The 24,119-nt window shown below is 43.6% G+C and overlaps 1 protein-coding gene across 2 annotated transcripts; it reads left to right on the top strand.

Annotated features, from left to right (window-relative positions):
* Window positions 1-782: 782 nt before the first annotated feature.
* Window positions 783-14,659, top strand: rasl11a (RAS-like, family 11, member A). Of its 2 annotated transcripts, XM_080518969.1 has the most exons (8): window positions 783-1,107; window positions 4,593-4,649; window positions 4,759-4,841; window positions 7,302-7,342; window positions 7,424-7,553; window positions 10,701-10,776; window positions 12,677-12,753; window positions 14,107-14,659. In XM_080518969.1, the coding sequence occupies exons 1-8, from the start codon at window positions 951-953 to the stop codon at window positions 14,251-14,253; spliced, it is 768 nt and encodes a 255-aa protein (XP_080375095.1). In that variant the 5' UTR covers window positions 783-950; the 3' UTR covers window positions 14,254-14,659. The 2 variants fall into 2 exon arrangements, with proteins under 2 accessions (XP_080375095.1, XP_080375096.1); XM_080518970.1 differs by lacking the exon at window positions 4,593-4,649.
* The last annotated feature ends 9,460 nt before the right edge of the window (window positions 14,660-24,119 follow it).

Here is a 24,119-nt window from a genome sequence, read left to right as displayed (position 1 = left end):
ATTTAACTTTTATTATGAAAAAAAACAAACGGTACAATTCCAAACTCTTTGCAGAGGAAAGCAAAGTGAGTAATAAACAAAGAACATTTTCAAGATACATGCTGGGGGGAATTAACAAAAGTCATTGTTTAAATTGAAAATCAAAGCTTCTGAGAAAAAAGAAAAAGGATCAAATGGAAAGGATAAAACTAGACAAAAAAAAAACCCTGTTCAGACAACAATCAATTGGATCTGCGGTGATAAATATTTCTTGCCATTTTCCACTCCTTCACTTTCTGCAGTGCTGAAAAACACCATTTCAACTCAACTCAACTCAACTTTATTTATAAAGCGCTTTAAGCAGCCGTTGCTGAGACAGAGTGCTGTACATTGAAATAAAAATATAAGAGGCCAAATAAAAACATTAAAACAATAAAAACAATAATAAAAAAAAAAGTTAAGCAATAAAAACAATCAGATGGTAAAGTAATGAACAAAACATACAAAGTTAAAACAATAAAAAGAAAACGAAGGCACTAAAACCAGAGCAGAGTCTCACGCTGAGGTAAAAGCCAAATGTGTTTTAAGACGAGTTTTAAACATGGACAGTGATAAAAGAAGGAAATGACGGTTTGTGGTTTATTCAGAAGGACAGAATGCCTGATGACCACCATGTCGGTCCAGTCCGGTCTCTGGGGGACGGTTCACTGTCCATCCCTCCCTCTCTCGTCTCCAGCCAGAAACATCTGGAACCGCTGCACAGCCCGGATTACTTCTCTTCCCCACGAACTCACCGAGGAGTTTAAACCTCCGAACCGCAGTTTGTGTGCGTTTTTCCTTCTTTCACTTCAACTTTCGAGGCTCGATCAAGCGGGAGCGACTCGTTTCTTCCCCCCCGCAGGACAGACTCGACTCGTCCTCCGGCTCGTTTCCGTCCCCCGAGCTGACAGCGGGGGCAGAGGAGGAGCTCAATGCGGCTGACTGGAGACTCTGGAGCGGCCAACATGAGCAGCGGCGGGTCGGGCAACTTCCTGCTGGTGCCCATCCCGGAGTACCCCCTGCTGGACTGCGTGCCCAACAAGACCGTGAAGATCGTGGTGCTGGGGGCCAGCAACGTCGGCAAGACCGGTACGACCCCCCCCCCCCCCCCACACACACACACACACACACACAATTAGTGCAAAGGTATTATTTAGCTATGAACTAAACTTAAAAAAACAAAAAAAAACAAAAATAGTTCCTTGGACTTCTTGCAACACCACACCAGTTTATTATGATGCGCAATAATTCGTGCACAAATGAGACTTAAAAAAAACAAACAAAAAAACCTGTTGGCAGTAACATGTGTGACCGACAGAGGGCGACAAATCTAAAGAAGAAAAAAAGTGTAATTTTTTACATTTTCTTTTTGTTGTTGTTGTTTGAGTTATGCTATTGTCATAGTCATTGTTTCTAAACAGAATAAATCACGGTAGCGCTCGCAATAGAGATACTTACACTACTTTCTTAATTCATATGGTAAAATATCACATTATAAGCGTTAAAAACACACTTTACTAAAACTAACATATCACTGCGATTCTTGCTTCAGTGAAACAATGTACTTTTTTTTATTGGTATTTACAAACAAAAGAAAGTAAAACAACAATGCCAGTAAAAAAGACAAAACCAAAATGCAATTATTTTAAATGTCGGACTGTCATGTTTACTTTCAATGTAAAATCCCCCCCCCCCCCCCCCCCCACACACACACACACACACACACACACACACACACACACACATAGTGAGGCTGTGAACTAAACTAAAAAAAACAAAAATAGTTCCTTAGACTTCTTGCAGCACCACACCAGTTTATTATGACGCGGAAATAATTTGTGCACAAATGAGGCTTAAAAAAAACAACAACAACAACAACATGTTGGCAGTAACATTTCTGACCGACAGAGGGCGACAAATTTAAAGAAGAACAAAAAGTGTCAATTTTATACTTTCTTTTTGTTGTTGTTGTTGTTGTTGTTGTTTTTTAAAGAGTAGAGAGCTTTATTCCTCCCCAGGGGGAAACACAAACTTACAACAGCTCAAGGTAAAAGGTGAAGAACATACAAAATTAAGGAATTAAAATATGTAAACATATGTAAATATCTAAACAAGAGCAAAAAAGAGCACAAAAAATTGAATATGTAAAAATAAAGCTAAAAAATAAAACAACCCAGTGTTGTTTGAGTTATGCTATTATGCTGTTTGTAAACGGAATAAATCACGGTCGAGCTCACAATAGAGATACGTACACTACTTTCTTAATTAATACGGTAAAATGTCACATTATAAGCATTAAAAACACACTTTACTAAAACTAACATATCGACTGTGATTCTTGCTTCAGTGAAACAATGTACTTTTTTATTGGTATTTACAAACAAAAGAAAGTAAAACAATAATGCCAGTACTAAAAATATATATGACAGCAATGTTATTGTTGATAATCATAATAGATGCAGATGTGCAATACATGCAGTTAAGCAGACAAAATCAAAATGCAACGTTATTTTAAATGTCAGACTGTCATGTTCCCTTTCAATGTAAAAGCCCCAAACTCGCATTCAGCAATGAAAATTGATTGTTGTTTATGGATCTGCACCTCCATCACTTTTGTTTTGAAAGTACAGGAAATCCAGTGTGTTCCACTTCAACCATGTGGTGTGCGGACAGATTCTCAGTGTGTGTGAGGTGACGGCTCGACTTTATTTGATCTCAAAACAATTATTCGACGTTTTATCTAACGTGAACGTAGTTTAATCACAATACAGGGGGGTTTTGTGCACTTTGCCACGTTGCTGCTGCTGAAGCTGATGTTTAATCATGTCTGATCTGACAACCATGCTGAATTAGAAGACTTAAGAAAAGTCCCATACAAGAAGCAATTAGTGCAAAGTAGTAAGGTGCAAATGTCAATTAAATCAAAAATAATACAGCTTTTTGTTGCAGAAGAAGGAACCATAAACCATTTTACATTTAGACAAACGTAATTGATTTCTATCAGTATCCTTAAATAAAAGTCGTCCTTCTTTATTATTTACCAGAACAACCCCGGTAGAAACAATAACTTTGAGTATCCAACACACTTTCTTTTCATCTCCTCCTCAACACAACTCACAGTCTTCAAGATCTGTTTTCAATTTGTCATCTTTAAATTACGCCCCGTGAAATTGAAAGTGCATGAAGTATCCCGTGAACGTCGGCCTCTTGGGACTTTCTCTGGCATTTCAGGTCATGTTCATCATTTTTTTCTATGCAACTCAGATATATCTTTGCATTGACCTTTTATCCTGCCTCACATCAGTCGGCATTTTATAATAGTTTAAAATAATGAAGTGAGTCCTTTCTTCAGTTTGATGAATTAAACAGTTCTTACTGGATTTTGTTCTGCAGGCAAATCTAACGGCGTTAGCGGGCTAACCGGCTAGCCTCAGTCTTGTAATACTGCTTTATGATAAGTGTTTATTACTTGCAATGGTAATTATTTAAGCGTTAAGTCTTCGAGACAGTGTGTGTGAGTGGCAAAGTGATTAAAGACTTATTATCAGCAGGTCTGTTTCATAACGAAGACACAGTGTGGAGCCTAAGCGGTAACACAGTAACAACAGCCTATAGCTAATTCATTCATTTTGAATAAATAGCTTTATTAAACTACGTTGCTGTGCAATATTAAATAATATAGATGTGGAAAAACAAGGTTATTTTTAGTAGGAAAGTGCTAAATGGATGAACGACTGCCAAACGAGGCTGGAAGCCTGCACACTATGCCTTTAAATAACTATTCTGCAAAAAAGCTAAAGCACTTATTCAGGATTTCAACTTAAATAAAATGAGGAGGCTAAACGGCTCGCCTCAAACCACAAAGCATTGTAATACTACTTTGTACCACATGGTGGTGTAGCGAGTCACTGGTTCAGTTTGCAATGAAGAAGAAGCACATTGATGTCTGAAGACGTTAGAAACTTCAAATTCACAGCAGACTGAGTCCTCCAGTGATTCCACACCTCGAGTTCATGTACAAAAGTGACTAAGAAATGCTGGCATATTGTACATTTCAGGCATTTTTCATTCATAAAGTCCAAATTACATTTTTAGACTTTCATGTAAGATTTAAATGAAGTCGAAAGTGACCCACTAAATAAACTTTAATTGTGCTAAAAGCTGTTTTTATGAGTATCCAGCAGATAGTAAGGCTTCTGCTGACGATTGGATGAGAAGTTCAAAATCGAACAGAGCTTCTGAAACTACACAAAAAAAAAAAACCCAAACCAAACAAGTACCAGAAGCCAAACAGTGAGAGACACACGAGGCAATCATTTACAGACAGAGGATGACGCAGCGTTGGTGTTTCTGTGTACAGACTTTGGGCACAGTTTGTTTGGTACACGTCGTCCACGTCAAAGCTGGAAATCCAAAGTATGTGTCAGGGGAAAGTGAAATTCCAGCCGCTCCCGGTCAGAGCTGAGCGTTCAGTGGGTTTGTCGGTCACAGCAGCTCAGTTAGAGACTTAAAAAAAAAAAAACAGTTGTTCGATGCTAAATCTGATTCACAGTTTTTTGTGTGTGTCTTTCAAGCTCTGATTGTCAGATTTCTGACCAAGAGGTTCATTGGGGATTACGAAGCCAACACGGGTACGTTTCTTGTCTGCGTGCTTCAGCTTGTTGCACAAACACACCATCGACCCTCTCGTCCGGCCATTCAGTCACCAATCAACAACCGGAAACCTTGTGCCTCTTGCAGGAGCTCTCTACTCCAGGAAGGTCACGCTGGACGGGGAGGAAGTGTCGCTCCAGATCCAGGACACCCCCTGCGTGGCTCTGCAGGTACCGCATGGAAACCAGCAGAGAAACATGCAGGATGAATAGAAACAGAGGCCTGGCCTTCAAAGGAGCATGTTTAAAGCTAAAATGCTAACTGGGGCTTTTAAACTTATATTCTAAACGTATAGACCAGGGTTTTTCAACCTTTTTTGAGCCAAGACACACTTTTTTGTTTGGAAAAAGCTGGAGGCACACCACCACCCGAAAATGTTAAAATGTGAAACTCTGTAGCCTCTATTAACAATATAAAGTCTTTCTCATGTGATGGATGAAGAGCTGAGATCCTGGTTCACATTCTTCCTTTTCAAAAACTTCTCCATCACTGTCACTGACACAGTACTTTGATACAAGATGGTAGCAGGAGGTGGAGATTAACCACACTGACGTCTGTCAGTTTCTATTTCAACGGCAAAGTTCTGTGCTGCCATCTAGTGGTGAAGAGTATTTATACATGATTACTCTTCAACACACTGCTCTCACAGCTGACAACGGCTGTGAGAACAAATGTTTTTTTTAGAAAAAATATGAAATTGGATAATTTCCCACGACACACCTGACTAGATCTCGCGGAAACACCAGTGTGCCGCGGCACAGTGGTTGAAAATCACTGGTCTAGACGAGCAAAACTGTGCAGTCCCTGACAATACGTTGCCGTTTCACACAGAGACGTCATGTGACCACAAGTCGCTTCCTTGTTTGGGAGGAAAAACGAACTTTTATAGCCGTTGTGAGTTCACGAGTCAATTTGAGGCGCGGATATTTTAAAACGTGACATTTCGAGCAGTGAGACGATAAAGCCTGCAGGCCGTGTGAGTCGCCGGGGGTTTTCTCTCCACTTCTCCACATCCCATAATAATCCCTCCGCTCTCTCGTGATGGGACTTCAACCGCAGGCTGTTTCGCTCTCGTGAAATCAGTGTGGTTTTCTGGTGGAGCCGTTGTTTAGCTTGAGGTCATTTTGTGGCATCGCAACACTTCCTTTTACGGTTTAGCGTTTTTAACAGAAACAGTTCAAACATACAGTTTCAGGAGTGTGTGTGCAGTAATAATCTGTGACGGTGAAAATGTATTTATTTATTTAATTATTTAAAATGGGATTTAGATTTTTTTTTAAACACGTGCAGCCATATATACTCCATCTACTCAAAAAAAAAAAAAAAACACAATAAAAAAAAAGAATTAAAGGTTCTTTTGGACTTCCGTCCACTGGTGTTTATCCAGGTTCACCATGTTAAGACACTCAACTGAAACTCTCGGAACAATGTCAGGAATGTGTTTGGAGTCAAAGGGAGTGACCTCTGGATGAGCTCCGCGCCACCGATGAGTCTAATGAGCACAACGTGCCGCCGGGCTCACCCCCACCCACCCCCATCCACCCCTACCCCCCCAACCCCCCCCACCACCATCAAAAGTGTGTTTACAGGACCCGACCTCAGGGCCGCTCATTTCCTACTCTGGGTGGAGATAACCGAGGGCGAGGAAGGTCCCTCCTGGCGAGCTGCAGCGCCTCTGCTAGATTAGATAGAAGGAAGTGATGTACGGAGGCGAGCGGCGGCGGAGGAGTCACTGATGGATGCAGGGCGGGGGGGCAGGGGGTTAGGGGGGGGTGTTCTGCTTGACGTAGGTGAAGTTCATAAGGGACGTCTGGGTGGTCCGGTCAGTTGGTCGATTCCCAAGCAGCTGGCGCGTGTCGACGAGCAGCCATTTGTCTTTTCGAGCCTCTTAGTGAACCATCCCCCAGTCGCACCCACAATCAAACTCTCTTAAAGTGTTTATTCATGAAGTACGACACGGCAACAAGAGAAAGGATAATCACACAACCTCGGCGACGAATGAACAAATCACGTTCACATATTTGCTTTCCAGAAAATATGCAGTTTACCTCCCCAAAGCCTTCAAAATAAAAGCAATGGGCACTTTCTCATTCCAACAACCTCAGAACAAACCAAGCTCCTGGACCCCCCCCCCCCATATGGGAGCAATAGTTATAAATAGCTCCCCGATATGAAAGCCTGCAGGACGGAGCGTCGGCACCAATCTTGTCCTAAACGGTGTCGACAAATATAAAATGTTTACATCTCGGCCAGATTAAACAACAAAAAAAGTTGGCGGCACATTCATGAATTAATATGTTGTGATGCGTGATTAGTATTTAACTTGTTGATGTCACATTTACACATCAAATGGCTGAAGTTTGATGTTTCAGGTCCTCTTGTTTCCATGGTAACAGTTGATGGCCTTTCAGCTTCACCAGTTGCTGCTCATTACTGTAAATTAGGGAAAAAAAAAAAAACCCAGATCTGTCATTTATAATCAAAGCACTTCCACTTACTTTGTTGTACTTTGTCTACCCAAATCGTGTTTACAGTGTCATTCCACACAAGTCCAGAAATGTCCGTCTAATTGAAAGTAGAAACATCTGGTTAAATATATGTGTACTAATACTTGGCTGGTGTTTCCGCAGGACGACGCTGAAGGCCTGTACTGCCAGGAGCAGATCAACAGGTCAGCCTGGACTCACACGAAAGCCGTCCTGGATTAAAACGACGACGCGGCTAATTTCTCCTTCGCTAAACGGACTTTCAGGTCGATCTACTGGGCCGACGGCTACGTGTTGGTTTTCTCCATCACAGACCACAGCAGCTACCGAACCATCCAGCCGCTGTATCAGCACGTGCGGCGGATCCACCCGTCTGGAAACATACCCGTCATACTGGTGAGTTTGTGTGGAAACAATATCGCAGCGGTGGCTCGTCGGATATCTGAATCACAGACTGAATCACAGACTGATGTTAATTATATTTTGTCCACGAATACTTATTATACAACTCAAAACTGTCTGTCTGGTCACTTTCATCGCTTCTCCCCCGGCTGCGCTGCTTCCAGACGTGTAGTTTCATATTAAAGCTTGTAACCAATCAGCTTTCCGCCGTCACTTGTTGCCGGGTAAAGAAATCTGCCCAAGGCCTTCACGGTCAGTTCTGCAGGCCTGCTGCATAACATGAGTGTGGATCGTGTTGCTGCTTCAACCAATCAGATTTAGAGATGGCGACACCAGGGCCCTCTGGCAGGCGTACGGTGACGTCAGTGTATTCAAGCCCTCTGATTGGATCGAGAGAGTGTAACCGGCAAACGTGCAAAAATCTGGTTGTGTTGATTTATAAGCATGTTTTATCAAAACACAACAGCTGAAGGATTAGAAAAAAGAGATTTGATTGTGGATTCATTGTCAAGACAGAGTGTTGAAGAAAAGCTGGCCGTCAATAAGAAAGGTTGGAAAAGAAACTTTCATTTTGGGGACACGATGAAAGCACTGGGTCCACATTTGTCACCATGGAAACCAAAGGATTACAAGATCATTTGATCCACCCCTTCCGTCATTTGTCATGGTCATTTGAACTGCTTCATGTAATCACTGTTTGACACTGATGTTCACACATCCATGTGACCCCCCCCTGACCTATGACCCCCGCCAGCCGCTAAGGGGAGGTTTACGCTCGGTTCCCGGCAGCCCCTTTTGTTCGAAACGCAGTGCGCCCTGGGATTTTGGGGAATTCTGAGGAAGGTCTGGCAGGTTTTTCACATTCTGTCAAGAAATGTGGAGGCCGTGACAATCCGCCATTGAGCGTGAGGAAACAGCTACCGTACACCGTCGCTTTGCCGTGAGAACCGTAAGGAAGCGCAACACGATGTGATAAAATGCGAAGCAACCGTGATAGAATGTGCACTAAACGCCACTTCCTGTTTAGCTTCCCGTCCCACTACGGACCGCCTCCACGTTCTATTACGGCCAATTAAGTGCTGCCACATGTTGTGACGTTCAACGCGTTTTGCTACTAAGTTTTTCATCCTGGCCGCCGTGGCAAATGTTTTTGACAGTTTAAAAATCTGGTACGGCGCCACGGCAACCACGACCTGTTATGTTTGCACGTCCCGCCCCCCCTGCGTTGTCTCACGTCGTCCCGTTTTGTCCACGGTGGGGCTGCTGGGAACAGAGTGTAAATGTACCCTAGCCAGGGTGATGATGTCACTGCATCATGTGACACATCAGAGAACAGGGAACTGAAAACGAAACATTTTAGCGTTGGTTTGACATCAACTGGATTAGAACTGACTGCTATGTCAAAAATCTGATTTTGACCTTTTCGTCACCTTGACCTTTGCCCCTCTCTGAAAAGTTAATGGAACCATCCTGGGATGAAGACAAATCCCTGATTGTTGTGGTTATTTTATGACATCACGTACCGCGTGGGGGGGAGGGGAGTGATTACCTCATCTTTTGTCTACATATGATCGTCTTTGTCGTCCACACCCCGGGGGGTTGGACGGCACGAGCCGGGGTTTTAGAATTTCCCCACTCTGGGACCCGTGTTCAAAAATACCTGTTTTCATGCTTCTAAAACTGCCTCATGTGGACGACAGGCCAGAAACATCTGGTTTAGGTGAACCGGGTTCCTGGTGTGGACGACCGGCCAGAAACATCTGGTTTAGGCGAACCGGGTTCCCGGTGTGGACGACAGGCCAGGAACATCTGGTTTAGGCGAACCGGGTTCCCGGTGTGGAGACAGGCCAGAAACATCTGGTTTAGGTGAACCGGGTTCCCGGTGTGGACGACAGGCCAGAAACATCTGGTTTATGTGAACCGGGTTCCCGGTGTGGAGACAGGCCAGAAACATCTGGTTTATGTGAACCGGGTTCCCGGTGTGGAGACAGGCCAGAAACATCTGGTTTAGGCGAACCGGGTTCCCGGTGTGGACGACAGGCCAGGAACATCTGGTTTAGGTGAACCGGGTTCCCGGTGTGGAGACAGGCCAGAAACATCTGGTTTATGTGAACCGGGTTCCCGGTGTGGAGACAGGCCAGAAACATCTGGTTTATGTGAACCGGGTTCCCGGTGTGGACGACAGGCCAGAAACATCTGGTTTAGGTGAACCGGGTTCCCGGTGTGGACGACAGGCCAGAAACATCTGGTTTAGGCGAACCGGGTTCCCGGTGTGGACGACAGGCCAGAAACATCTGGTTTAGGCGAACCGGGTTCCCGGTGTGGACGACAGGCCAGAAACATCTGGTTTAGGCGAACCGGGTTCCCGGTGTGGACGACAGGCCAGAAACATCTGGTTTAGGCGAACCGGGTTCCCGGTGTGGACGACAGGCCAGAAACATCTGGTTTAGGTGAACCGGGTTCCCGGTGTGGACGACAGGCCAGAAACATCTGATTTAGGTGAACCGGGTTCCTGGTGTGGACGAAAGGCCAGAAACATCTGGTTCAGGTGGACCGGGTTCCTGGTGTGGACGACAGGCCAGAAACATCTGGTTTAGGTGAACCGGGTTCCTGGTGTGGACGACAGGCCAGAAACATCTGGTTTAGGTGAACCGGGTTCCTGGTGTGGACGAAAGGCCAGAAACATCTGGTTCAGGTGAACCGGGTTCCTGGTGTGGACGACAGGTCAGAAACATCTGGTTTAGGTGAACCGGGTTCGCACATTAAATGGCATTTTTGATAATATAGTAAATCACTTTCTTATTTTCCGACCTAAAGTGAAATGAGCATTAGCTTTGTTGGAAAGACCAAAAAGCCTAGTAATCAAACACTCGTTGAGGTAAGAAAGGATGAGTGATAAAAAAAAAAAAAAACAATTAATTAGGATTTTTAGTGAGTAAAAAGTTGCTATTTCCTGAATTTCTAACGTTAATATTAATGCTTTTTCATGCCGCTCTACTGAAGGCCTGGGTGTGAAATACACCGCCGGCCACTGCAATATTATAATCCGGTGGTTGAGTTGACGCCATGCAGGTCCACAGTTTTCCCTACTGGCCCTAATCCCATAATCTAATCTATTTTCTAACCTGTAATCTGCTGCAGGTCGGGAACAAGAGCGACCTGCTGAGAGCCCGACAAGTGCCTGCAGACGAAGGAGAGACGTTGGCGGCCTCACTGGGTGCGTCAACTTCCCGCTGACGTTCGCAACACAAACGCCATGTTTCACTCATTTAAGAAGCGGACAGACGAGAGAGAGTCGAGGCGATGGGAGATTAGGATTACATCAAGTAATATTTCTGTCTGACAAGGTGCTGTTCCAGATTAGGGGATTAGAAGAATTCATAATGCGGTGACGTGGCCGTGATCACGTGTGATCAGACCTTATTGAAAAACAAGACAATGATACATTCAGGCTTCTTAACAAGTTTCAGACAGTTTTGTTGTTTTTAATCCTACAAAAATCTTGTGTTTTTTTTTAATCCAGCCCAGTAAAATGCACGACATGGCCAGTGTTTCAGAGGATTTCCTTTTGCATTTGCTCGTAAAAAAAATACAGACAAATCCGAAAAGGCTGGTCGCTCTGTGAAGAGGCCAGTTACACCAATAACACTTTATTTGACTCGTCTCTTCACCAGAAGATTGAATGAAAATGAGAAATAAAAGAAGCTCAGAGTAACGTTAACTTATAAGTCTGGACATAAAGTGAGAAGTTTCACTGTTCAGCTGGAGAGTGTCGTTGACTACGCACTGTTATTATGACTAATATATAAAATTCATAAAAATTAATATCACATTTTTTTATAGTATGTATATTTTTCAGTAAGAGTCAATTTTATGAAATAAAATGGAACAAGTCTAGATATAAAAGCTGTTTTCACATTCAATGCAAATCTCCATAATTTCCCTTTACGCCATGAAGAAAGTTGAAATACGTTGAAATGGTAGAAATGATGTTGAGCTGGAAGATCAAATGAAGATGAAAAAAAATCCCTGAATTATCGTCTTTATTTTTAGTCGTTTTCAAAAGGACTTTCAACTCTTTGCTCAGAGGGGCTTCGAGGAAAGGCCCAACTAAAATGGCTAAAATGGGGGAAAATAGCTGAAACTGCAAGAAATCCATGGGGGGGGAAAAACCGCTAAAACTGCTTTTTAAAATGAAAAAAAAAGTTGATATAGACTCGTTGTTCTAAAACAGAGGTGTCAAAGTCATTTCAGTTGAGGGGCCACATCCACCTGATCTGACCTCTGACCTCTGGAGGCCCAACAAGTCCAACGTAACATATTAAACTGTAGACATGGACAAATGTCAAAGTCTTTCCTTCTTTTGATCCTTTTGTCACTGCAAGAATTTGTCAGTCTATTCTGAAATATACATATTAAAGTTAATCAGATATTATTATATTTGCCCCCCGAAAAAAACCACAATATCTGGATCTGGATATCGTATTTTTCTAAAGGATTAAAACAATTTGCCATCATCTGGAAAATTTCTTTGACTTTACGTGTCTAAAGTATCACTTTACTGAAAGTATCACCCAAATTGGACACCTTTATTGTGAAAAGTGTTGAATTATGTGACCTCCACAGATGCATTAATTAATTCTGACAAGGGCGGTTTTGAATGTCATTTTTGCCGAAATAGTGTTTTTAGATCAGCCTCTGTCAGTTTTCATATTTATACTTTAAAAAAAACAAAATCACATGGCGGCCGGATTAGATCCTGTGGCGGGCCGCTTCTGGCCCCCGGACCACATGTTTGACACCCCTGTTCTAAAAGCAAAAATACAAAAATAAAAAACCAAAAGAGCCAAAATTGTTCAAACGGCTAAACTGTCAATTGTGCAAAATTTGATTTGCTGGGAAAGGGAGAGAAAAAGTGGCTGCTTTGATCACCGTGAAGCAGGGATTTCAACCGATATGGCAGAAATGCACGTCTTTATATTTTCTGAAACAACAAGATGTGAATGGCCGTCACGTCGCTGTGCGCTGCAGCTCTGTTGGCGGCGATACTGAGTGAGTGTGGAATGAATGCCGAGTGTTATCGGGAGATAAGCCTGGACGTCTTGCTCTGCCCGCAGGCGGAGTTTACTTCGAGGCCTCGGCCAGAGAGAACCACGAGGGAGTCCACGCCGCCTTCTTGCATCTCTGCCAGGAGGTGGGATCCTTCTTGTTTGTCTTCATTGACCTGTTAAGTCGGGATGTTGTCAGGTTGTTGGATCTTCTGATGGACGTTGGGACCGTCCTGTGGGAACGCCGCTTTTTTCCCACCGATGCCCAGAAAATACAGAAATACCACATGTTTGTCTTTTAGGCCGAAAGGAGTTTTGTATGTTTGTTTTTCTGATGGAGCTCTACCAGGCCTGTGCCCTGCGGCGCTTCGCATTCTGGAGGCATTGAGACGTCTTGACTTCCTTTTTTAGTGCGGCCCGGGAGCAGATTCCATACCCTTGGTTTATAAATCGAGGATTCAAACACGCAACTCATTGACACTGAGATTAATGGTGGATGTAAAAGGCTCCACTTCCAGAAACAATATCACTTATTTTAAATCGTAACGGTTGTTCGACAGTGTAGTACATTAATTATATTATAGCTTGGCAAGACGTGTGATACCTGGGTGCATGGTGGTGTTATAACACAACCTGATCTAACTGGGGATATATATATATATATATATATATATATATATATATATATATATTAAAAAGGTGCCCTTTGCTTGGAATGAAGTACAAAAAGAGATAAAAGTGAAAAACCTTGTTTCACTGGATGCTTTCTTTATATAATTTCTTTATATAATTTATAATATATATAATCTTTATATAATTTATAAAATTAATACAATTTATAAAATTAATTTATATATATATATATATATATATATATATATATATATATATATATATATATATATAATCTATTCCTTTTTCAAATGTTTGCATTTATTTAACCAGAAAAACCTTGTTGAGATTAAAAGAAAATTTTATTTTTAAGCGTGTCCTCCTGGCCTCGACAGTTTGCAGTACATTAAAAAGGTTTTTGAAAAAAACAGGAGTTATATTAAGAAATTTTTAAAAAGAAATTTCAATGCACTAAACAACACAGAATCAAAAAAATAAATGTTTTGAAATTTGAAATTTGCTAAAAAAAAAAAAAAAAAAAGATGTGTGTGTCTCCAGGTCAGTAACAAGTTTTTAAAAGTGTCCAGTGAAACCAGGTTTTTCAGTTTTATCTCTTTTTGTACTTCAGTCCAAGCAAAGGGCACCTGAAGGTCTTTTTTTTCCCCCGGTTCTGTCCAGACTTTACGAACCAACCCTTCATCGTATCATGACGTACCTAAAAGTATTTATATAACCTAAAAGTTCTACGTTTACAACTCTGTCATGCCACATACCTGTGAATTCGTGGAGGGGTAAATGTTTAGTTTGTGTGTTTTGATGGATTTGTGAGTGGAACGGGTTCCAATAAGAAGGATCTTCAGACTCTTGGTTCTTGGTTTCCCATCCAGGTGATCCGAGCGCTGGGAGGCGGCAACGGGGAGAAACGGAGGGGGGGCCTCCACTTAGCCAGGCCCAAGTCTCCCAACATGCAGGAGCTGAAGAGGAGGTTCAGGCAGGTCCTCTCCTCCAAAGTCAAGTCGTCTACCACCATCTGATGGCGGGAAGCGGACGGCGAACCAGAGCAGGCGGCGAAAGACACAAACCCGCGAGCCGCTGAGGAAACGACGTGACGACGGGGAAGTTTCCATAGACGTAAACTTTGAGGTCTTTAACGGCCTTGGAAGACGGGACTTCTCCTGGGAGATCAAAGCACTTCAAAGAGCAGGATGAGGCTGCAGCAGATGTTCGGATAACGACTGAATGGAAGAGTCGGGGTCGACACGACCTCCTCCTCCTCCTCCTCCTCCTCCACTTCGGCTCGGCTGCGACATAAACGCTGCGCCGTGGAGACGAGCTGGTGGTCCTGGTCGTCTCCACTGGGGGACAACACCTGGAGACAGCTCACCACTCGCTTTCACTACGGACACATGAAGTCAATTTAAAACGCCAAAACAATAAAGATTGCATCAGTTTATGGTGTTTTTATGTTTTGGATCTGACTGAGCGTTACAACAATGTATGTGAATGAAAATTCAGCCTGCTCTATAATCTGGATTATCTGAAGTTACATCAGTTAATGGTGGAAGATGCTCTATAATCTGGATTATCTGAAGTTATATCAGTTAATGGTGGAAGATGCTCTATAATCTGGATTCTCTGAAGTTATATCAGTTAATGATGGAAGGTGCTCTATAATCTGGATTATCTGAAGTTCATATCATTTAATGGTGGATGATGCTCTATAATCTGGATGATCTGAAGTTCATATCAATTAACGGTGGAAGATGCTCTATAATCTGGATTATCTGAAGTTATATCAGTTAATGGTGGAAGATGCTCTATAATCTGGATTGTCTGAAGTTATATCAGTTAATGGTGGAAGATGCTCTATAATCTGGATTGTCTGAAGTTATATCACTTAATGGTGGACAATGCTCTATAATCTGGATTATCTGAAGTTATATCAGTTAAAGGCAGACCATGCTCTATAATCTGGAGTATCTGGATTATCGCCAACCTAATGCCAAGGTCACAAGCTAATGCTAAAGCTAAGGCTACAGGCTAATACTAAGGCACCAAGATAATGCCAAGGCTACAAGCTAATGCCAAGGTCACAAGCTAATGCTAAAGCTACAAACTAATGCTAAGGCTACAGGCTAATACTAAGGCTACAGGCTAATGCCAAGGCCAAGGCCACAAGCAAATGCTAAAGCTACAAGCTAATGATAAGGCTACAAGCTAATGCCAAGAATACAAGCTAATGCTAAAGATACTGGCAGCAGGGCAGCTTCCATGTAAATGAGTACTGCTGCTGTAAACAGGAGTTATGTAAGATTATTACAGCTGCTCTTCACTTCACAATAGTTTTGGGTAATGCTCAATACTTTTTTTTTTTAACAACGTAAAAAATGTCACTCAAACTTTATTACTAATTTTGCATCATCTAAGTATCGATCACTAAAATGCCGAAATTGGTGGAGTCAAACTAAACACCTTTGTTGTTTAATTGGCACATTGTGCAGGAGGCACCGCTCAAAGTCTTTGCAAGATTCAAAGCCATTTCTCAGACAGTAGCCTTGCATTTTAAAACAAACATTGTTCAAAATACATGAGCCAGGTGAGGTTTTCTGTTATTAAGAGAAACCCATTCACTCTGACATCTTTTACTTTCCGCTGATGAAACCGTTTCTGTTGTTGTTTCTCAGGAATGACACTGAAATATGCAACATTTTCATCACGAGTTCACATCATCTGTCCTCAATGTTCCTTCTTTCATCACCCAAATCTTCAAAAATCTCAAAGGATGTCAGTTCTCCAGACCTCCAGTGAAAACACCACAAACTTGTGACAGAGTCAACTTTCCCTCAATAGATCAGCTCAGAAACACCAAGACTCTTCCTGCGATCAGGACGTAGTTCCCCTCAACCATTTGTAATGAAGTAATGAAAGCGTTGAGTGGCTTGTGGCGGAAAGAGTCACTTCAAAAGCTTTTCTCTCCACAATCAGGAGGAATGTCTGGATTTTTTTTTTTTTCAGCAACAAGAGAGTTGAGCTGAAGAGTCGCAGGAAACACAAGTGGAACCGTTACTGTCCTGCTGGAGGTTCAAAATACAAGGTTGGTTAATCTGAGCAGGAACTGGGAACAGAGCCAAGTGTGTGAGAGGAAGTCAGGGTATATGTTTGTTTGTGTGTGTGTGTGTGTGTGTGTGTGTGTGTGTGTGTGTGTGTGTGTGTGTGTGTGTGTGTGTGTGTGTGTGTGTGTGTGTGTGTGTGTGTGTGTGTGTGTGTGTGTGTGTGTGTGTGTGTGTGTGCGTGTGTGTGTGTGTTTTCTGCTGTTCTCATGACCCCCTCCTCTCACTGAGACACACAAAATTCCCATTAAACACAAATTCCTCAGTATCTGGAATTTCTTCAGTGGTCACTGAACTGCCACTCTAAACCCCCCCCCCCCCCCACACACACACACACACACACCATATTGAAAATTGGCTACTGACCCTAACTAGTGACCTTTTACCCTTTGACCTTTAAAAGCAGCTGAGCTCCATCAAAGTGAATGAAAAAGCTGAGAACTGTTCGATGAATGCCAAGACGTGTGTGCGTGTGTGTGTGTGTGTGTGTGTGTGTGTGTGTGTGTGTGTGTGTGTGTGTGTGTGTGTGTGTGTGTGTGTGTGTGTGTGTGTGTGTGTGTGTGTGTGTGTGTGTGTGTGTGTGCGTGCGTGTGTGTGTTCACACGAGACCTGCTCTAAAATGGGAATTACCCCACTACTATAATCCTTCACAGCACGAAACAGACAGAAATATCCTCTACTGAAGGTTTATTTTACATTTCATTGTTGTTTATCATTCGTAGCTCCTGTTGAGAAGCGTGTAGTAGCTCATAAAACTTTACAGCTCGGTGTGCTGAAGAAAAAAAAAAAAGCAAACAAACAAAACCTCACAGTGTTTATTACCTTCAGGTTATCGGGTTGTGGTTTGTGCTTCTGCAGAAATGAGAGGAATTCCACATGGACGCTTTAATTTAGATCCCAGCACAACAATACTGACCGTGAGTGAGTGTGTGGAGTTTGTATGTTGCCCTGTGTGTGTGTGTGTGTGTGTGTGTCTGATCCAGATTAAAATATATGTCCATTTATTATCTCAGACATACAAAACACGTATTAAACCCAGTTTATCACTTGTAAAACGTTTATATAAACAGCGTTTGTAGCTTTGTGTTACATGACTTTAATTCACCGTTCCAGGGCCGGTCTGCCTTCCCACAACATGAATTATTACCTATCAGGCTGCAGACTTGAAGGTTTGAGGTCAGGGCGACGGGAAATCTCCAGGAAATGAGTGTAACGTTGAACCGACGTAGCGTTTGCTCTCTCTGTGTTCCTGGGGGGGGAAAACCCCGCCGACGGATCGGTGGGAGGCTTTTCTCAGACGTTTTACGCTACTTTAAGGCCAATTTCCTCTTGTTTGTACCAAAACACCTTAAGCTTTATCTCACGCACAAACACACACACACACGCACACGCACACACACACACACACACACACACACACACACAACTCAGTGGGAAACCACAATGTGCAAAGTGAGGTCATCGCTTTCCAAAAATAGCCGCAGTCCAGACGCACAAATATGCTGGACACATGTTGATCTTTAAAGACCCTCTTCCTGTGTGCCGCTGAGCAGCTCACCTCCAGACGGAGGAGTGAGGAAGCCGTCTCCTCTTCTTCCAAAGGATTGAGTTTGGAAACATGACAGAGGAGAGTTAGGGGGGAACGCCGCGCCACATTTACAAGGCTTTGATTTGGAGAAACCCAGCCGAGGCCCAATCCTCCCTCGCTGGGGGCGACGAGAGGAGGAGCAGCGACGAGGTTTCTTCGTTCTGTAACTGGATAAACGGAGCATCTCTGCTTTATTCATCTCGTTTTCTTAAATGAGAAATGTTGCCCGCCGTTCTGGCTGCCTTGAGCCTCGTCCGCACAACTTTCCACACTCGTAATTTCAGCAATTAAAGTCCTAGTGAAATGAAACTTCGACCTCCAAAACACTCTGGCTGTCGCTTCTAGGGATATTTTTTATGCTAACTGGCCTCAAGGGTAAAATGTTAAAACACGGCAATCTGCGAGAAAATATCCGATAAACGTTGGTATTTCCTCTGCTGGGCGGAGCTTCTGACAATAATAGAGTGACATCACGAGTTGTGCACACGCCCAAGTTGTGTTTACATTATGGAGGATCAGAGTTTTGACCACGAAGAGGCTGAATTTAACCATATTTCATCATCATCGTCATTTCAAGCCCAGTGATTGATGAAGAAGACACAGAATGTGTCGTTCTGCCATCGGTGACCCCGTCTGGAACATGTTTGAGAAAGCAGAAGACGCTTCGTCCTCCATTCGTCCTCGTCTCCTCGTCTCCTCGCCTCAGCAGCCGCCAGTTTTCACCTTTGAGGCTTTGAGGCTCCTGACTTTTGGCAGAACGACTTCCTGGATCATGTCGAAGCGTTTTTCTGACTGGAGGAATCACCGAAGATGAGTCCAGGTTTTATTTGATCGTCTACTTGCGGCTCCAGCTAACAGCTAGCCGCTCCCGCCGCCTGTGCTCCTTTCCTCCTCTCTCGGTCTCTTCCAGGCTCAATCTTTCATCAAGGCTCATAAAACACCGACTATAACTTCAAAACACTGTTAAACTTGGATATTTAAGAGGGAAACAAGCCAATATAAACACAACAGATCAAGATCTGCACAACTCTTGACGTCACGCCCACGAAGAAGGATTCCCCCGACTTCCTCGGCTGGAGATTCAAAATTCAAATAACTTTGTAACGCGACAACAGTGGTGGGGCAGAGTCGGAGGAACCTTAGAAGTAGAACCACAACTATCGTTTTTTGCAAAGTAGTGTTTTACATTTCACTGGGACTTTAAACATCTAATAGTCCAGAAAACCTTCCCGATAACAAATTGTGAACATTTTTCTCTATTATTGCTATATTATTAAACAAAACAATTGTATATAAGCGGCCTGCATTTGTGATCATTGTTGCAACAGGAATCCTGTGGGGAAAATACTGGTAGTGGTCAAATTGTTGTAAATGATATGAAATGGAAAACAAACACTTGAAGCAGTAAAAACACATTTCCTCCCATTTTGTACCTACTCACAAAATCTCACCTTCCTACTTTTGTCATAACTCCTGAACCTTTCATTATATCTATATATAATTCAGAAGTCACCACAAAAGGCAAAGAAACAGGGCTTTGAATCCACATTGGAATCATTACAATCGTCAGCAGGACTTCCAATCACGTACAAAATATACTTAGTATGTGTTGAAAACATATAATGTTATAGAAAAACTGCCAGACATGGAAAGCAGAAGTGGAAAAACAGGAGGAATCAGACACTCATTGCATATTAATCGACGTCGGAGAATCAAAGTGTGTTTTTTCTTGAGAACTCCAAGAGTGGCTGTATGTACGCCACTCTGACGTTACAACATTTTGTTTGTCTGATATTTGTTCTCAGCTTTTAATTTCCAACGGAAACGATTCATTTGAGAGAAAGGGACAAAGGATGAAAGTTCATCTTCTCCTTTTCATTCAGGAATTTAGAACTTAGAACTTTTGTTCTGTATTGCAACGTATTGAACGTTTGGGTTTTTTTTTTTAACCCTAACTCACTAACTAACTAACCCAGAAAATAAAAAGTATACTTTATGTGTTTACACGTAGCGACAAGTCAGAAGTGGTACAATTCAGTTTGGCGCCACTAACAGCCACTAACGACCTGGTATCATGCGCTACAAGTTAAAAACTACAAAAACGCTGGCGAATCGTCACGAGTCGTTACGTGCGGTCACCAAAAGTTGTTCTGCTGCCCCCGTCGTCACTCTCCATCACAAGTGTTTCGAACTGGGAGAGTTTGCCGCACACAGTGGTGGATTTTTGCCGTGAGGCGACGTAGAGCGGCCGTCCAGGGAAGGAGCGCACCGTGCACGACACGAAAAGACAACCAGGCGTCTCAGCTGCGTGTCGTGGAGCGCGGGTGTTCATCCGGGGGTGGAAAAGTCCCTCCGGTCATTCTACCATGGGCACGTCGCTCCACACCCAGTGAACGACAAAGACTGTGCTGGTAGGACGAGTCGGGCTCTGGGGTTGAGCGCGGGGGAGCAGGTGCAGACGGCGGCCATTTTGGACTGTTGTCTCTGAAGCACTCAGCAAGAGTGTAGGTCAAACTACTACTGCCTCCTTTGAAATCTCAACCTCAATCAGCCGAGAACCCCCCTCCTTTTTTCCCTTTCTTTTCTTTTTCTCTGTTCGTGTGAATGGAAGGAATGTGTGTGTGATAGTTCAGGGAGAGTTGCGACTAGAAACTGTTGCTTTTCAACAAAACTGCGGTTTATTGTGACTGTCCAACAACCCTGCCGGTTTTGTTGCGTGCTCAATAAAGAAAATTTGAACCAAAAAAGAGAAAAAAAAAGTTGTGCAGAGAGTAGGAGGAGGAGGAGGAGGAGGAGGAGGAGGAGGAGGAGGAGGAGGGTGCTGCGGAGAGAATCAACCTGAGGGAAGTTCATGCTATCATGCCTCCCCGCCACAGACCCCATAGCACCACACAGAGAACCCAATCAAATCCACACGAACGACGCAGGAATGAAAAAGTTCCTCCTATTGCAGTCGGGGTGAGAGGATGGAGGGGTGGGGGGTGAGGGGTGGAGGGGGGGGGGGGGGGGTGCATGATCAAGATAAGTGACATCACCTCCAACAGCTGAGCCTCCATCAATAAAGCAAACCCTCACAAGAAAATCTGTTTTTCATCTGACAACCGCGATGGGAAAGCAGCGGCGTGGCAGACATTAACCAGCTGTGTGTGTGTGTGTGTGTGTGTGTGTGTGTGTGTGTGTGTGTGTGTGTGTGTGTGTGTGTGTGCCTGTGTGCTTTTCTTTGGAGGAGGCGGCGGCAGGAAGCTGAGGTCTCGTCTGGGGAATCGGGACCCCCGAGGAGACCAACGACAAACATGGATGGAAAAAAAAAAAAAAAAGGCAAGCGGAGCATTTTGAATGGCGAAACACATTTGAGAGTATGAATGTAAAGAAAGTAAAGCAAAGCCAAATTGCCGAGCTGGAATAAAACAAGAGATAAGGAGTGAGGCGAGAGTAAACTGTACGGAAAGACGATATCAGGTGCTGACGGATAGAAACAAGAGAGAGAAACAGCGACTGGAGGCTTATCAGCTCCGAGATGTAAAAGAAACAAAGACGTCAGCTTTCAGCACCAGAAGAGAACGGAAATATTTATTTAAGGTAAAAGGTTATGACAGCCAGAGGCTGTTTTTGTTGTATACTCCAGGAACATGAATAATTCAAATCTTTATAGCAACTCAGTTTTGGTCAGATACACATTTTTATAAATGGAATAAACATAAAACTCAACAATAAACTATTTAGTGGGCTGGGTACGGTGGGCCAGGAGGGCCAACAGTACAACACAGCAGCAAAAAAACACAACAAAACAACAAACAGCAATAACACAACAGCAAAGAATTACAACACAACAGCAAAGAATAACAAGACAACAAGTAAAACGCTGCCGCATGATGATTGTGATTTATGTTATGTGTTTACAGAAATCACTATTGTTGGTCATAATATTGTGTACTTGCTCCGCCGTCCATTGTTTGTTTCCACTTTGGTTCTTTCAGAAAATGTTGTCTCCGGAAACAAAGGCTGTTCTCCTGCACACTTCTGTTGTGACTTTTTGTTGTTGTGTTGTGACTGTTGTTGTTGTGGTGTGACTTTTTGTTGTTGTTTTAGTTGTGTTGTGACTTCTGTTGTTCTGGCGTGAGTTTTTGTTGTTGTTTTAGTTGTGATGTGGCTGTTGTTGTTGTGGTGTGACTTTTTGTTGCTGTTTGAGTTGTGTTGTGACTTCTGTTGTTGTGGTGTGACGTTTTGCTGTTGTGACTTTTGTTTTTGTTACTTTTTGTTGTGACTTTTGCTGTTGTTTTTGTTGTGTTGTAACTTTGTGTTGTTATTGTTAGATTAGGTTCCCCGATGGTCATTCCAAGTCCACCAGCTTCCACCTATACCACAATTCCCTGTGGTCCTGGGCCTCCCCTGGCTTCAACAGCACAACCCCAGTATTGATTGTGTGACGGGACGTGTGAGGACCTGAGGGCCCCGGTGCAAAGATTACTGTCTGTCCTCTAAGAACTCCACTCAGCTCATCACTGTTTACTCGGGAACCAGCTCTGTCACGCCCTCCCCGGACCTCGAGAAGATCCCGGCCTGCTATCACGATCTCTTGGAGGTGTTTTCTAAGAGCCGGGCTACCTCTCTGACTCCACACAGGCCCTATGACTGTGGCCGTCTTTACTCTCTGTCAAAGCCAGAGCAGCAGGTGATGGACGACTACATCAAGGCCTCCCTGGAAGGAGGTATTATCAGGCCATCATCTTCACCTGCAGGGGCTGGATTTGTCTTTATCTCGAAGGACGGGTCTTTGAGACCTTGTATTGACTCTCGAGGCCTCAACGCCATAACTGCCAAGAACCGCTATCCTCTGCCACTTATATCTGCATTTGAGCTCTTCAAATACGCTAACTGCTTTTCCAAACTTGACCTAAGGAATGCTTGCCATTAGGTTCACATTCATGAGGGCAATGAGTGTAAGACGGCCTTCAATACATCCTCCGGCCATTATCAGTATTTGGTTATATCTTTTGGATTGTGTAACGCACCTGCCCCCTTTCAGGCCTTAATCAATGAGGTCTTCAGGGATTTCCTCAACTGTTTTGTTTTTGTGTACCTGGATGACATTCTTGTGTTTTCCTCAGATCAGGAGACTCACACCCAGCACATGAGACTGGTCCTCTCTCACTTCCTGGAGGATAACCTATTCGTTAAAGCTGAGAAATGTGAGTTTCACGTTCCCTAAACATCATTCCTCGGTCTGACCCCCAGGATCCCCGAGGATGGACCCTGCCGAGGTCAGTGCCGTGGCCTCATGGCCCACTCCAGAGAACCGCAAACAACGACAGCACTTCCTTGGCTTCGCCAAGTTTTACAGAAAGTTCATTAAGGCTTTCAGCATGGTTGCAGCCTCGTTGCACAGACTCACCTTCACTGTTTCTCAATTCTCATGGACCCCTGAGGCTGACCAGGTGTTTAAGAACCTTCTGGACAGCTTTCTGCTCAGCTCCCATTCTTGCAGGCAGACCCAGAGAGACAATTCGTGGTGAAGGTTGACGCCTCTGATTTAGACATGGGGGCGGACTCCTGTCACAGAAGTCAGTTTCTGATGGACGTCTACACTCGTGTGCATTTTTTCCCCTTCGCCTTTCAGATGCCGAGAGGAACAGCTGTGTGGGAGACAGGCCATCAAGTTGGACCTTGAGGAGTGGCGGCATTGGCTTCAGGGCTCGACTCAACCCTTCACCGTGTGGACAGACCACAAAAATCCTGAGCATCTCAGAACAGTGAAGACGTTAAATGGCAAGCCCACTGGAGTTTGTTTTTTGCACGCTTTAACTTGACTCTGACCTTCAGACCGGGAGAGAAGAACATCAAACCTGATGCGCTCTCTCGCATCTACGAGGAGGGGGAGTCCTCCGCCCAGCCTGAGTCTGTCATTCCTGCAGCCAAGATTATCGGGGCCATCCTTTGGGAGGTGGGGCAACGAGTGTTGAACGCTATCGTGGGACAGCATTTACCTGATAACGTCCCTGAAAACCACCTGTCTTCATACATGATGCAGGATGGATTCTTTCTGGCAAACTTTTCATTCTCAATGATGTTTTTTCTCCAAAGGGCCTCGTAGCGTTTCCAGTAGTGAAGGTACTGATCCACAGAGAGGAGCAAGTGCTCTGCGTGCCGGGACACACTCTCGACACTTTCATTTATCTGAGGATGCTCAAACACGTCGCTACAG

Source organism: Blennius ocellaris, assembly GCF_963422515.1.
Source record: "Blennius ocellaris genome assembly, chromosome: 23".
NCBI lineage: Eukaryota > Metazoa > Chordata > Actinopteri > Blenniiformes > Blenniidae > Blennius > Blennius ocellaris.
This window is presented reverse-complemented; position numbering and strand designations above follow the sequence as displayed.

Excerpts from the sequence above, each read along its gene's own strand:
- rasl11a (XM_080518969.1), top strand. The coding sequence starts at position 951 with ATGCGGCTGACTGGAGACTCTGGAGCGGCCAACATGAGCAGCGGCGGG. Across the intron at positions 7,554-10,700 it reads GAAACATACCCGTCATACTG|GTCGGGAACAAGAGCGACCT; the intron begins GTGAGTTTGTGT and ends AATCTGCTGCAG. Across the intron at positions 12,754-14,106 it reads TCTTGCATCTCTGCCAGGAG|GTGATCCGAGCGCTGGGAGG; the intron begins GTGGGATCCTTC and ends TTTCCCATCCAG.